General features: G+C 36.9%; 1 protein-coding gene across 2 annotated transcripts in view; it reads left to right on the top strand.

Moving 5' to 3' along the window:
• LOC149070940 (transformation/transcription domain-associated protein-like) overlaps positions 1-13678 on the top strand; it is a 271954-nt gene that overhangs the window by 50744 nt on the left and 207532 nt on the right. For both annotated transcript variants that reach the window (XM_089248856.1, XM_089248857.1), the window contains 3 exons: positions 457-553; positions 5125-5216; positions 12274-12439. In XM_089248856.1, the coding sequence (XP_089104982.1) occupies positions 457-553; positions 5125-5216; positions 12274-12439 (355 nt within the window). The remainder of the gene's footprint in view (positions 1-456; positions 554-5124; positions 5217-12273; positions 12440-13678) is intronic.

Below are 13678 nucleotides of genomic sequence, written 5' to 3' on the forward strand. Positions count from 1 at the left end.
TGGTGCTACCAGTTAGCAACCCATTATGAATTTGCAATCAATTTTAGGTGATTCACCTTGTAGGTTACTTCTGAGTTGAGTTTACTTGTGAACTTTTGGTAAAACGTTTGATGACTGCTGATATTACTATTGTATTCAGCATACATTCTGCAGATTATCTTTCGACTTGATTGTGCATACTTTGCCACGAAATAGAATTTTTGGATGCTTATAATCCAGCACTTTCTGATTGAATGAACCGATTTAAAATATAAAATCTATGGAGGAGATGTAAAATAGCCATTCCCATATAAATGCATGCTTCCAGACTAATAGAAAGATGTTACAGAGGAAGTGTACCGAAATGGGGAACTTTTTTTTCAAGATATGGTTGAACTTTGTGTCAGTAAATTCTTCCAATTGAAGATTAGGAGAATATATTGACAATATATTACCATGTATCCCGCTTTTTAATAGAAATTCATGGATTATCTTCTCGAGTGCAAAGCAACTTCAAGTATATTTGCTGACATTATGATGGATTTCCTCATGAAACGGATGGACCAAATAGGCAGTAAGTTTGAGGATGTAATATTTTTATTGTTTCATTGTGAAGGGAAATTTATGTTGTTGAAACACAAGTTTCTAATATTATCAGTCAACAATTTTTAACTTTCTTTTTTATGACATGAGTGAAATAAGTTTATTTAGACTAATTTTGGGATGTTGAATTCAAATATGAATGTAAAAAATCTCCATCATGAACAGTTTTTTATACATGCATTGATGCTCATTTTTTGAAATGCATATACACTATGAAAAATACGTCTTGAAAAGAGAGATAATTGTTATATTCTTAATAACAAAATGTAATACATTTATTTTACAATAGTTATTTTATCATATCCATATATCTTTGCATATGAAGGAGCAAAAAACTTTTTCTTTGTATACATACATATAATATCCATAGAGTACCCATGTATATACACAAAATGAAATTTATATGCATTTTCCCAGTATTTTATTAAAATAATTCATTTCTTTCTCTTATGTATCGTGCTGTCTTCTTTCTGTAAAAACCAACAGTAATCACTCATCATTGAAGGGTCCTCCATAGTTCAAATATCTTGGTCAAACCTTTCTCCTTGTTCATCACTGACTGCTCCTAAGTTATCAGGGAAAAGGTCAAAATGGATTTCTATATTTATTCAATATCCAAGATTCTTGTATGAGTACAGTAGGTCTTGAATAAGCTTTTGATAATTTTCCTCTTCGTAGTTCCCTAAAAATCTCTTCATTGCAGGTGTGAATAGTTGCCTTGCAGCGAGTTCTATGTGAAAATGAAATCACTTGATAGTTTTCTTATTTGAGGACCTGCGAATGCTTCTTTAAATTTTCTCATTTAATTTGTAAATTTTTCTTTTATATGCTAGAAAACTGTTTCAGATTTGTCCATAGCCCCAGGGGCATACATAGGATTGACTTAAGAGATGTCACAAAAGGTTTGGAGTGGGGGTGGTCACAAGGATTTTCTTCCAAATATTTAGTTATTAATCTTCAAATAACATTTAAGTAACAGATATTTAATGAAATAGCTGATAAGGCATCTTATTAGCCTCTCATATTTACTCTGTGGATATTTTATTTTTTACAGAAATATTAAAAAATATTTTTAATTTTTGATCATCTTGGGAGGGGCTGATGAGCCCCAATTTCATGTGAAGTGATGGCAGCAAAATCATGTAGCAAAACTTATTTGGAACACTAAATTCATCTGGGGCATTGACTTAGTTCCATTTTCAGACTGAAGGGTTTTACAAAAATATAAAGTTGTGTAATATTTTTAGAGCAGCGGTTCTCAACATTTTTTGACTCCCTGAGCCCTTTTCAGCATATAATTTCTATGGCGGAGCCCTTTTTTGTACATAATTTTTATGACAGAACGTCGTAGGCTTATACAAATACAAATACAACGCCACAACAGGCAAATTGCCCAACGAGGTGGCTGCAAGGTGGCTGAGGTTGTCTTATTTACTTATCTGTCAAATATACTGATTAATTTTATTTTCCTCGAGTCACCGCAGAGCCCCTGGTAGGTGCACACGGAGCCCTTGGGGCTCTGCAAAGCACTGGTTGAGAACTTGTTTTAGAGTATTGGCACCCAGGTTCAAATGGGGCTAGAAATGAGAGTTAAATGACTCAAGAACAAAAAAACACTCAAACACATTGAATGGCCGCCAGACAAACAGATTGAAAAGTTAAAATAAGGTGTTTAATTCAGTCATATCCTAAGATGTTATGGGTGTGGAGAACCTGGTGTCATCAAGTCCCGATGTCGAACGTGCAATCCTGCCGCGAACACCCAAGAAGTTAGTGTCGACGACTTGGACTTTTACAGTTTCTCAACTGAGAGACGTAAAAAAAATGCTATCGAAGTCATGATCTGTCATAAGCATGGAGCAGTGTGTGCTGACACGGGTGCCACACATTCGGTGGCAGGGGAGAAGCTATGTCATCTCCTACAAGAACATGGTTTGCCTTTTTCCCGCAAGACTATCGTTATGAGACTAGCCGATGGATATGCTCGTAGAGCCGAAGTCCTAACTACGACTATGGACATTAATGTCCAAGGTAAAGTGATTCACACCGAGATGATGGTGCTACCACAGGCCAGAGAAAACCGAACCCTTCTCGGTACCGACTTTCTCAGTGATGCTGGTATCATCCTGGATGTTCAGCAAGGAAAGTGGCACTTCTCTGAAGCTCCTGAGAAGCGACATCCGTTCGTCGAAAGCCCATCTGAAAGCAGTGCCCTCCTGGCACTACCTGCTGAGTCACCCTCGTGTCAACTTCGTGAAGATAAAGGTACCCACCTTACTTCTCAGCAACGAGAAATTGATTCATTCCCGCCGGAGTTCAAGCGATGCTTCAAGCCAGGGGGAGGCCCAATACCTTTCATCGAGCAGCGAGAACTTTATTCCTTCTCAGAAGAATCCCATAGATGCTCCAAGTTAGGGGGAGGAAGGCCTTTTCTCAAGCACCAGATCAAAAAGAGTGGTGATGACAGGGTATACCGCTGTAAAAGTGGCCCTGGAGAAGGTTTTTAAAAGTGTCGTGTTTCAAATTCTCGCGAGAAAGGGATGCTTGCTATAACTGCGGTTGACGTGGACACGTTGCCCGAAGATGTTGGGATCCGATAGTGTGTTACCAGTGTAAAAATCGGGGTCATATTGCCCGTAACTGTCCAGGCAGCCACGCTGATAAGCTATCCAGCCCAATTGGTAAAGGAGCCAAGCAGTGTGAGCTGTTGAACTTCATTGTAGTGAAAAAGAGTTCACGGACTCTCCGCGAGTCCCAAAGTGGAAATGATGTTTTGGATAAGATCATTGAAAACGTTGACTCTACTCAGGAAGCTGAAGATTACCTGAACGGGAGAAAACAAGAACCCGTCTTGAATCCCGTAAAGCAGTACCGATTCCAAAGGGAGTTAACTCCATTGCGAGATGCTGAGACCACAACCGGTGGTTACTCGGACCCCAAGAGAGTGGCGTTCTTCAAAAGTGCATCCGAACCCTAGTCGATGTCACCAGAACCTGCGTGACTTGAAAACTGAACTTCGACCTGAGAAAAGAGTGTCAGCAGTTGTCCGGAGCTTCCCGTTCTGTTCATCAGGAATTACTCCCAAAGGAAAGATGGCTGTTACTGGCTCCTCGCCGAGACGTCGTCTGAGCCAGAGGGGGAGATTGTAACGAATCTATTTTTCAGTACGGACATTTTTACTAACTCTGTGGCCTTATACCACATAATATGCTTTGTTTGTTTATACATTGTTAAAAGAAGGTGAGAAAAGAAAATCTATCTTCCAAGAGAAGAGAACGTGAATTGGAATGTGGCTTCCATTCTGTAAGGTTGTCTGTTTTGAGTGTGCTTCGAAATAAAGGCTTCTTCGTTAAGTTCTGTAGTTTCGTGTATAAATTGGACACCCCTTCAATATCAAGGGACTGGGGATATTCCGCCACCTCACGGAAAAGAGACACACCTCAGACACGACGTCCCCTTATAGTTTTACTTTAACCGAGTTGCTGTTAAAAACTAAAAAAATTACATTTTTTCCTCTTTTTTTTTAAAAAGTTTACATGGATCACATTATTAATATATATATATATACATTGTTATAATTATTATGAGAGCTCAATTTCATACGGCAGGTGCACCTGACTAAAAAAACAAGTTATCAATTGACTGCAGGGGGGGGGGGCCCGACCAAAAAGGAATGTCAAAAAAAATGTCAACTTATCTAGGTACCGCCACACTTATATCATGACTGTTGACTGAAGTAACCTTGGAACGTGCACAACACTGCTGGAACATTACGATAGAGGAAACTGATGGTTGGGCGGTCATCACTGCAAGCCTTTCGATGGAGTATGCGGTTGATTGGTTATCATTACCGGAAGCCTTTGATGGAGTAGGCAGTTGATCGGTTATCATCACTGGAAACCTTTCGATGTCATATGAGGTTGACCGGTGATCACCACTGGAAGCCTTTCAATGGCATATGCTGTTGGTGGAGTTATCGTCATGGGACTTTTACGGTGGGGAAATGTCTAGTTAGTTTTTCTTTTTTTTCTTTTTATGCTGCCGTATTATATTGGTGGAGTGATCATCACTGGAATTTTACGATTGACCGCCATGAATTGCTCAAAGCCCACCCAAAACAAACCATCTCCGAAACTATCTCCGAAGAATTCGAGTCTAAATAAAAGTCAGTTGTTTGTGTTTTTTCTCCCAAAAATCATGTCATATGGGTAACATGAATTGTCACCATTGCATCAAATCACAAAGAAGGTCCATTTTGTTGAGAGAAAGACAAAATTTGCCAAACAGCCATCATCAGTTCATCCTCTTGTCATTCAAATCTACGCAATCACTTGTATCTAGGATGAGCATACATCCTGTTTTTGAGATAGACAATTTTTTTGTTGGCTTGATTTTATTTCAGTGTAGTAATGATAGTAATTTTTTTACTTACTGTTTGACTATGACTTTGCACTGATTTGCAATGGGCAGCACGATGTTATGTTTTTCCAGAGGAGAAAAAGTTTACAATTCAACTCTTCTTTTTTTTTTTGCTCCCCATAGATGATCCAGAAATTGCAGATTTCTACTTGGACTTATGCCGGTTGGTGTTCAGATCTGTATCACCTGGACAGGAAAATGAACAGGTGCTTAAGGTATAAAAAATTTTCTACTGGAAGTAATATTATTTAATCACTTTACTTGATGAGGTATGGAAACTTTCACATCCAGTTTTGTTCACTATACCTTGTTTCTGTTCAAAAATTATGACATGATCCTTGAAGTGAAACCAAGCATCTGATTTTCATTTGCTGTTAATGTATTAGTAGATAGTAATGATACATCAAGTGCAGAGGTCTGTCCAGCCAATATCTGGATCCATTTTCTGGACCCTTCACAAAATTCCAGTTCCTGAGCCTGTCATAAAAATATTTTCCCATGTATGAAAAAAAAAATTATATGTTCAGTGCTTGTTATTATATAACGACTCCACATTATAGCAACCATTCCATTATAACGGCCGGTAGGATAAATCCTAAATATTTTCTCAGAACAACACTATCATATATGTTTCACTTTTGATAATAAAAAGTATATCCCATCCCAATATAACGTCCATTTTCGACGGGATTATATTGGGTTATATTACCCGTTATATTGGGTGATGAAAAAGATTTTTTGGAGAATATGATAGTAGCGGAGGGCCTGGATCTTATAGCCATTGCATAATTTTGGACAAACAATGGGGATGAATCTTTCTTACACATCTCAGAATATGATACTTTTTTGAGAAATAGATATCTGTTGGGAAGGGGGGGGGGTGGAGTGTTGATATGCGTGAAATAATGTTTGAAGGCTAGAGAGTGTAACATGCAGAGAAGTGATATAGAAACTATATGGGTTGAGCTTGAACACAAAAGACATCATAAACTTATTGTTGGGGTTTGTTACAATCCACCGAATAAGGATCCAAACTACATTGCCAAATTTCATGATGAAATTTCCTACATGTGTAAACATAAGAGGGGTATTATGCTAGGGCAGTGGTTCTCAACCTTTTTTGACTCGTGGAGCTCTTTTTAGTATAAAAAAAAATATGGCGGAGCCCTGTAGAACAATTTTTTAATTATTCATGAAAGGTACCGATTTATTTTTAGTATTTAAATTTTTTTTTTTTTTTTTTTTAAATTTTACTGGGTTTTTTTTCCTCGAGCTGCCACAGAGCCCCTAGAGAGTGTTCAAGGAGCACTGGTTGAGAACCGTTGTACTAGGGGATTTCAATTACTAACGTATTGATTATGAGAACCTTTCAGCTAGATATCAGTATGAAAGAGATCGAAGTTGGTGCTCGAAAATTTTTTATATCAGCGTGTATCAGAAGCCACTAGGGGTACTGCTATTTTGGATTTAGTTCTTACTAGTTCTGAGGATCTTGTTGAACATGTTTCGGGGGGGGGGGGGGGGGGAGAAGAGTTTTCTTCCAATGATCATTGTATCGTTAGATTTTACTAACTTTTCCGTGGGTAAGGTTGATAACAAAAGACTGGTTCCTTGTTTCCGGAGAACTAACTTTGATGTTTTGAGAGGGAGGTTAGCGAAAGTTTTCGAAGAGACTGGTTGGAATCAGTCAGGGTGATGAGTCAGTGGGAAGAATTTAGTAAGAAGCTCTCCTCTTGTTTTGCACGACGTCATACTCTTTGTTTAAAAAAAAACCTGCTTGTACGTCGCACCCTCTGTGGCTCATGGATAGTGTGCGTAACCTTTACTTTGAAAAGAAAAGAGCATTCAGATAGTATAAAAGTGGATGAGGTGACCTATTATCGTTTACTGATAAAAGAAGAGCATTGAAGAAAGCAATAAGGGACAGTGAAGAGAAAGTTGAATCTAGGTTGGCAGATAGCATTGGCTCTGACCCAAAATAATTTTTTAGATACATCAATAATGAATATAAAAGGACAGTTGGCCCTCTCTTGATAGGAGGGTCTAGGTTAGAGAGCAATGTAGGCATGTGTAGTGCTTCCAATGACTTTTTCGTGTCAGTTTTTAATGGAGATAATGATATTCAATGTACAGGGTGTCACATGGGGTACTAAAATCCTCAACGATATTCAAGTGGAAGACGTGAAGGTCCTAAATCTTCTAAAAAATGTATGTGCAAGCAAAGCACCAGGACCAGATGATATCTATCCCAAGGTCCTCAGGTAATGTGTGAATGAATTGTTGGAGCCAGTCGCACAGATATACAGGAGCAGTATTGCTGAGGGTATCATCTCAAGGGACTAGAAACTTGCTAATGTTGTTTCAAGGCAACTTGCTCCTTATTTAAGAAGGATAATAGAAAAGCTGTGTCCAGTGAGTTTGACGAGCTCCCTTTTGGAAATTATTATCAAAAGGCAGTTGGTGAAGTGGATAGACGAGAATAATATATTGTCAGATAATCATCATGGGTTCAGGAAGGGGAAGCTTCTATGATCATGTGATGGAGGCTTTGGTTAAGGGCAAAAATGTTGATGTTTGATTTCCAGAAGGTATTTGGTCGGGTCCATGTTGGGCTTGATCGAATAAACTCTGGAAGCATTAACACAAGATTGGGATTAGGGGCAACTTGCTGAATTGAATAGAATCGTGGTTAAGAGATAGGTCACTAGGTCATAACAAGTGAACTGGGAATTCTCTGGTTGGGCAGGCATCACAAGTGAGTTCCTTAAGGAATACTTTTTTCATTTTTTATCGATGAACTTGATCAGGGTATCGATAGGATTGATAGCAAATTCGCAGATGGCGTGAAGCTAATGGGGTAATCGGGAATCAAAGTGATAGGGAGTTGCTCCAGACCAACTTAAACAGGATTGCAGCATGGGCAAATAAATGGAGCATGACGTTTAGTGTTGACAAGTGCATGGTCGCTTATTTTGGTTCAAACAACCCCCATGGTTCTCTTACAAATTGAATGGGGTCACTATCCCGAATGCAACTAGAGTCACAGATTTGGGAATTCTCCTTGATGAGCGGCATAAGTTTTCTGAATATTGTTTAGCGATGGTCAAAAAAAGTGAATAGAATGCTTGGTTTCTTTTTCAAAAATGTCTCTCCGCGTTCTAAAGTCATTCTTCCGCTTTTCCAAGGCTTAGTTTGTCCTGGACTGGAGTATGCTGTAAGGTTTTGAGACCATACCTACAGAGGGACATAGACTTGTTTGAAGGGGTGCAGAGAAGAGCTACGCGTTTTCTTATTGGCACACGAGGCTTGAGTTATAAAGAAAGACTTCATCTTTTGAATGTGTTTACATTGGATGAATGGAGGTGTCGGGGTGATATGATCAAAGTGTTCAAAATTTTCAACAGAATGGATAGGATGGGTCATGAATTATTGGTACATCATCAATCGACTGCTTTTACAAGGGGTCACCAGTATCGATTGGTAAGAGACAATTCTAGGTTATGGTGTCGCAGGGAATTTTTCTCTAATAGGGTTGTTAATAAATGGAATAACTTACCCCTGCGGTAGTAAATTCTAACACAATTGACACGTTTAAAAATAAATACGATAAACATGTTGGGGTAAATCGATTAGCCATCCATACTTAGAATAAGACAACCATAAATACATTATGAGCATTGTATAATATTTTGTCATGTATTTGTGGTATTTAAAAAAAAAAATGTGTAGTGTATTTATATTAACGTAGACACTCAGCAGCAATTCCATAACATCAAGAATAATGAGAATTTATTTAAAGTGGTGAGAGCAGATGAGAGCTGCTGCCACCCTTTGCAAAAGACAGACCTCAACTGATGCGAGTACATGGGCTTCTTCTATACACTCCCACGCAGACAGCGTGACCCCCAGACAGCATGACCTATATTTACATTACCGTTCTCAAGCACATTCCAAGAATCCGAAAACATGGGGGGTACACCAGCACCTAGTACATGAGGGAATGTTTCTTTCTACGTAGAAATACAACATATATATATATATATTGTTTATAATTTTCTTATTGCACTTTCAATTGGGTTGCTGTATTTTAGTAATATGACATCCGTACTTGTTATGGACATCTTTTTCTCAGCCACCTTGTTTGGCATTTTGCCTGTTGTGGCCTTGTTTTTGTATTGTATTGTATTGAGTATCGACTGTATGAAAACAACGGTCAGTTTAATGTGTTGAACAGAATTTAATCAGTGTATCAATAAAGTGGATAAAATTTGAGAAAAAATGGGGATGAAAATTGACAAAATTATATAGAAACTGTTAAATTTAAAGTCTCTGGTGATACCACTTCATCTTGTTTTTTGTGCTGATGCATTGATGAATTTTTAAAATTAAAAAAACTAAAACATTTATTCTGATTTTATATGACCTCCTGTTCCATTGAAGAGCGGACTCATGCTAACTGACTGAATAAATTCATGGTAAATTTGTTAATTCCTTAACATGAGTGTCAAACGCTTCACCCGCAGGCTGCATGCAGCCCCTGAATGAACTAATAATGACACACAACAAGATCCAAAAAATAGTTTTTTAAATTTTAAAAAAATTAAAAAATAAATACAGTCGAACTCCGTTATAGCACCAACCTTGCTTACCACCACAAATTTTTAGTGAACAAATCTTGCATATAGGGATTATAATGTAAAAAACCCGTTATAGCGCCCATCTGTTATGACGCCTACTGCTGTTTGAATGTATACAAAATCTATGTGTCATTTTCTAAGAGAATTTCCACAACATTACTTCTCCGATCATTTTTTTTTTCTCTGAAAGGAGTTGAGGATTCATCGTTTTTTCATTCCAGTTATTATCAGTCAACATAACAATAGTTTAGAGCAGCAGTTCTCAACCAGTGCTCCGTGGAGCTCTTGGAACTTTGTGTGAACTTTCCATGGGCTCTCGTGGAAAATATAAAAAACTAAATTTGAAGAAAATAAATTATAAATGTTTTTTAATAAAAGTAAATCAGTAACTTTGGAGAAATAAAAATATGCCTATGGGGCTCCGTGAGTCAAAAAAAGGTTGAGAACCGCTGGTTTATAGCAAGAGTAAATGACATGGAGAATAAATTGTGGTACACCTGAATGTGTGTAGGAACCAAAACAACGAACGTATTCAACGAAACAGATTTATTGATAGTAGAAGTGTAAAAAAAATTAGCATATTACACAAGTTTTTTCAATGTTTCCAAAAGTTTTTCAACAGTACATGTTTTTACTCGCTGGTTATTACATTTCGTATACTATCATCTCCCTTGATTTGCTCCATTCAAATTATGTCGAAAGGTGTTTTTCTTTCAATATCTAAGAAATGGGAAGTTTGTTATATCAAACCAATAAAATTGTTATTATTTTGTTTTGTTATTATCAAACCAATAAAAACTAAAAAAATGCCATCATTGTTTTCCTTTGTTTATTTTGTTTTTTACTTATAAAATGCATCACTAAACTTATGCAGAATTAAAATAATTTCAGAAGTAAGTGTGTATGGTCTCAAGATTTATACAGGGCTCTGCACCGGTCGTTTTTTCCACTTAAAGTCACCTTTTTAGAAACTGGTCACTATGCAAATATGCATGTAAAAATGCCAAAATATATACTATCTTTACAGATATCATATTTTATATCATTATATGATACAGATGATACAGATATCATTTTTCTGCCACCTCGTTTAGGCAATTTGCCTGTTGTGTCCTTTATGTTTGTATTTGAAAAATCCTGAAAAAAGTTAAAAATTTAAAAACATGTACCAAAAATGAGATAATATATGGGTAAAAAAAATCACTATGCAAAAAAAACCAGATATGTTTTTAAAATGCATATTTTCTATTTGTTAGTGCATATTCATTTACCTCCTCACATATGCATATACTGCATATGCAAATAACTTCTAAATATTTTTATTTGAGCATTTTCAATTTCTAGTTAGTCGTGGCTATTCAGTAACGAAAAGAACAGTAAAAAGAATTTCGAAACTATTTCTAAAAGAATTGAACATTTTTGACGCTAACGCTGAAACAGTTGATATTTGAAGAAAAAAAATCCTACTTGCGGGAAAAAAACCCGATGTTATGAAAATATTATGAGCAATATTCATTTGAAAAACTAAGAAAAAGTGTGTGTAATTGAGCTTCAATAAACCTTCACCAATATGCACTTATTCTGAAAATTCTTTGATTTTATGCATTAATGCTGGAATAAGCCAAAATATGCATATAATACAGGCTCTATTTATTACGTATTTTCAGGCCCAGGTGTGTGTGTCACTTTTTCTACCAAAAACAAATTCCGGCCTCTTGTCTTGTGCTTTTCTGCTGTTGTTGTTTCTCTTTTGTTTAAGGAGGAACTTTACCAGTTCAAGGTCACTAATTTTCTCCCTCCCTTCATTGAACTGCTATCGTTAGCTCCCTTCCCGAGAGCATACCTTGTGATGTCAGCATAGCTTGATTTCAAGGTGCTCTCGGAATGAAAGCTTCTTTGTTCCTTTGTTAAAGAGTCAACATTTTGTGGAAAATGAACCAGCATGAAAGGCATACTACAATAAAGAATTTTTTCTCCTCCTCCACTACCATACTTTCTTAAAAATGGCACTTGGTTCCTTTTATGTAAAAGCTGTCCAATTGAGTCTGCCACCTCTGCCTTTACAGAACTTGGCTTACTTCATTTACAATGGAATAAATTGATAAGTTCACATTAATGAAATAGGAAATTTGACACATTTCATTTTTAAAATTACCTTGACTGGTTTTTTCCACAAAATTACTTTTTACTTAATTAAGGAATATTTTTATGAAAATAAGGAACAGTTTTATAAAAACTGGCATACCCCTAAAATGCTAAAGCAGACAAATGAAAATTTTTCTTTTCTGTTCAGAATTCAGATTTCAACTTGGGTTGTCTCTATCCTTGATCTCAGATTTTATTATTCTGGTGGAGTTTTTTAATCTGTTGAAATTATTATTCTGTCTGTGAACTCTTTTGTCCATGCAGTTCACATGAATGAAATAGAGTGTTATAGTACTATAGTTATGCTATAGTTATGGATATGTATGTTGCAGAGATATATTAATATTGATGAAAAATTACTTACAATTTTTTATTTACTTATTTTTTGTGGAGATGCTACAGCTTTTCACAAGCTGCATATAATTTTCATGCAAAAGCTAAAGACTATGTCAAATTCAAATTTGTAAAGTTCCCCCCCCCCCCCAAACAGGGTCACATCCAAGACATTGTGAATGGCTGCCTAAAATATACTTCAACTGCCAAAGAACCATATCACCACTTTCAGCTTCTGATGATTTTATTTCGTTCCATTGATGATGGTACTCATAATGTTCTCTACCAGCAGCTTCTTCCTGTTTTACCTGATTTATTACATGGTAATTATTTTCATTTCTTTCTGCTCTGATAAAGTTATACTCCTTTTTCCTCACTATTTTAACAGATAAAACATAAACAAAAGACAATTTTTTGTCATGGGATACCTAGTCGAAAATAAAACAAAGATGATAGTGGGCATGCACATCAAGAACTCATCTCACTAATATAAATGAGTCATTTTCCGTACATCTTCAGTCCCTGCTTCAAGCACCCGAGTGGTGCAGTGGTTAGATGCTCATCTTCTACTATGAAGGTTGCCGTCATGGTCCATGGGTTTGAATCCAACCAAAAGAACATCAGAAAAGTTTTTTACCTATCAAGCCTGGTGTGACTACCGATAGATGGTGCCTTCATTTCCCACCCAACTCCACTAGTCGAAAATTGCCATATGGGGATATATGACTAGAGTTGGTGTGTGGTAAAGCAGTATTCCCTGCTTTAAAAAATATTGAACTTTTCATTACTAAAAACTATCTACAAGTTTGTCCAATCCTTTTTTTTAAATACTCTTCATAATTTATACTTTTTAAAACTTGGCTGTTGCTTTTCAACTTGCATCAAGGCCACTATTTCAAAATTTACCTGTTAATCCCTTTCAGGACATTTATTTAATAGTACATAATTTTTTTTTTTCAAAATGCATCAGAAATCTATATAGCAGTCTAATGACAGCACCAATAGCAGGAATGGGATTGCTGCGCCAAGTTGCGCCATTAGCAATTTCCTGCTACATACTGCGCCATAACGTTGATTTTCCGAGCAAATTCGCTGCTTCTGCGCCAATTGGGGTTCTCTGAAATTTCCCTCTTCAAACTTTTGCTTTCGATGACGTCATTTGAGTCATGCTGCGACGTCAACCTCGACGTTTCTACTGTAACTTATAGAAATTGTGCATGTTCCGTTTCTTTTTGTAGAATTCTCATCAAGATACCGGTTCTGCCAAGGTTTCCTGCATTTGGCTGTGAACGTAGTGCGTCTGTATTTCAGATTCCGAAAACCCGCGTCGTCTCCGATTGATTAAAAAACCGAATTTCAAGCTAAAAAAAGTTCGGGCTTTTAACCAATCGGAGACAACGCGGGTTTTCGGAATCTGAAATACGGACGCACTATGTTTGCACCATCGAGCTGGAGAGAGCATGACGTCAGCTGTCTTCGCTTTGGCAATGCTGAGAACGTCGTCCGCAGCATCATTCGTCGGAAGATCACATGACTTGGCGAAAACACGCACAATCCCGTTA

The sequence above is a fragment of the Pholcus phalangioides genome, unplaced genomic scaffold (genome assembly GCF_987345545.1).
Source record: "Pholcus phalangioides strain wild (caught in Gottingen) unplaced genomic scaffold, Ppha-v1.0 ptg000020l_1, whole genome shotgun sequence".
NCBI lineage: Eukaryota > Metazoa > Arthropoda > Arachnida > Araneae > Pholcidae > Pholcus > Pholcus phalangioides.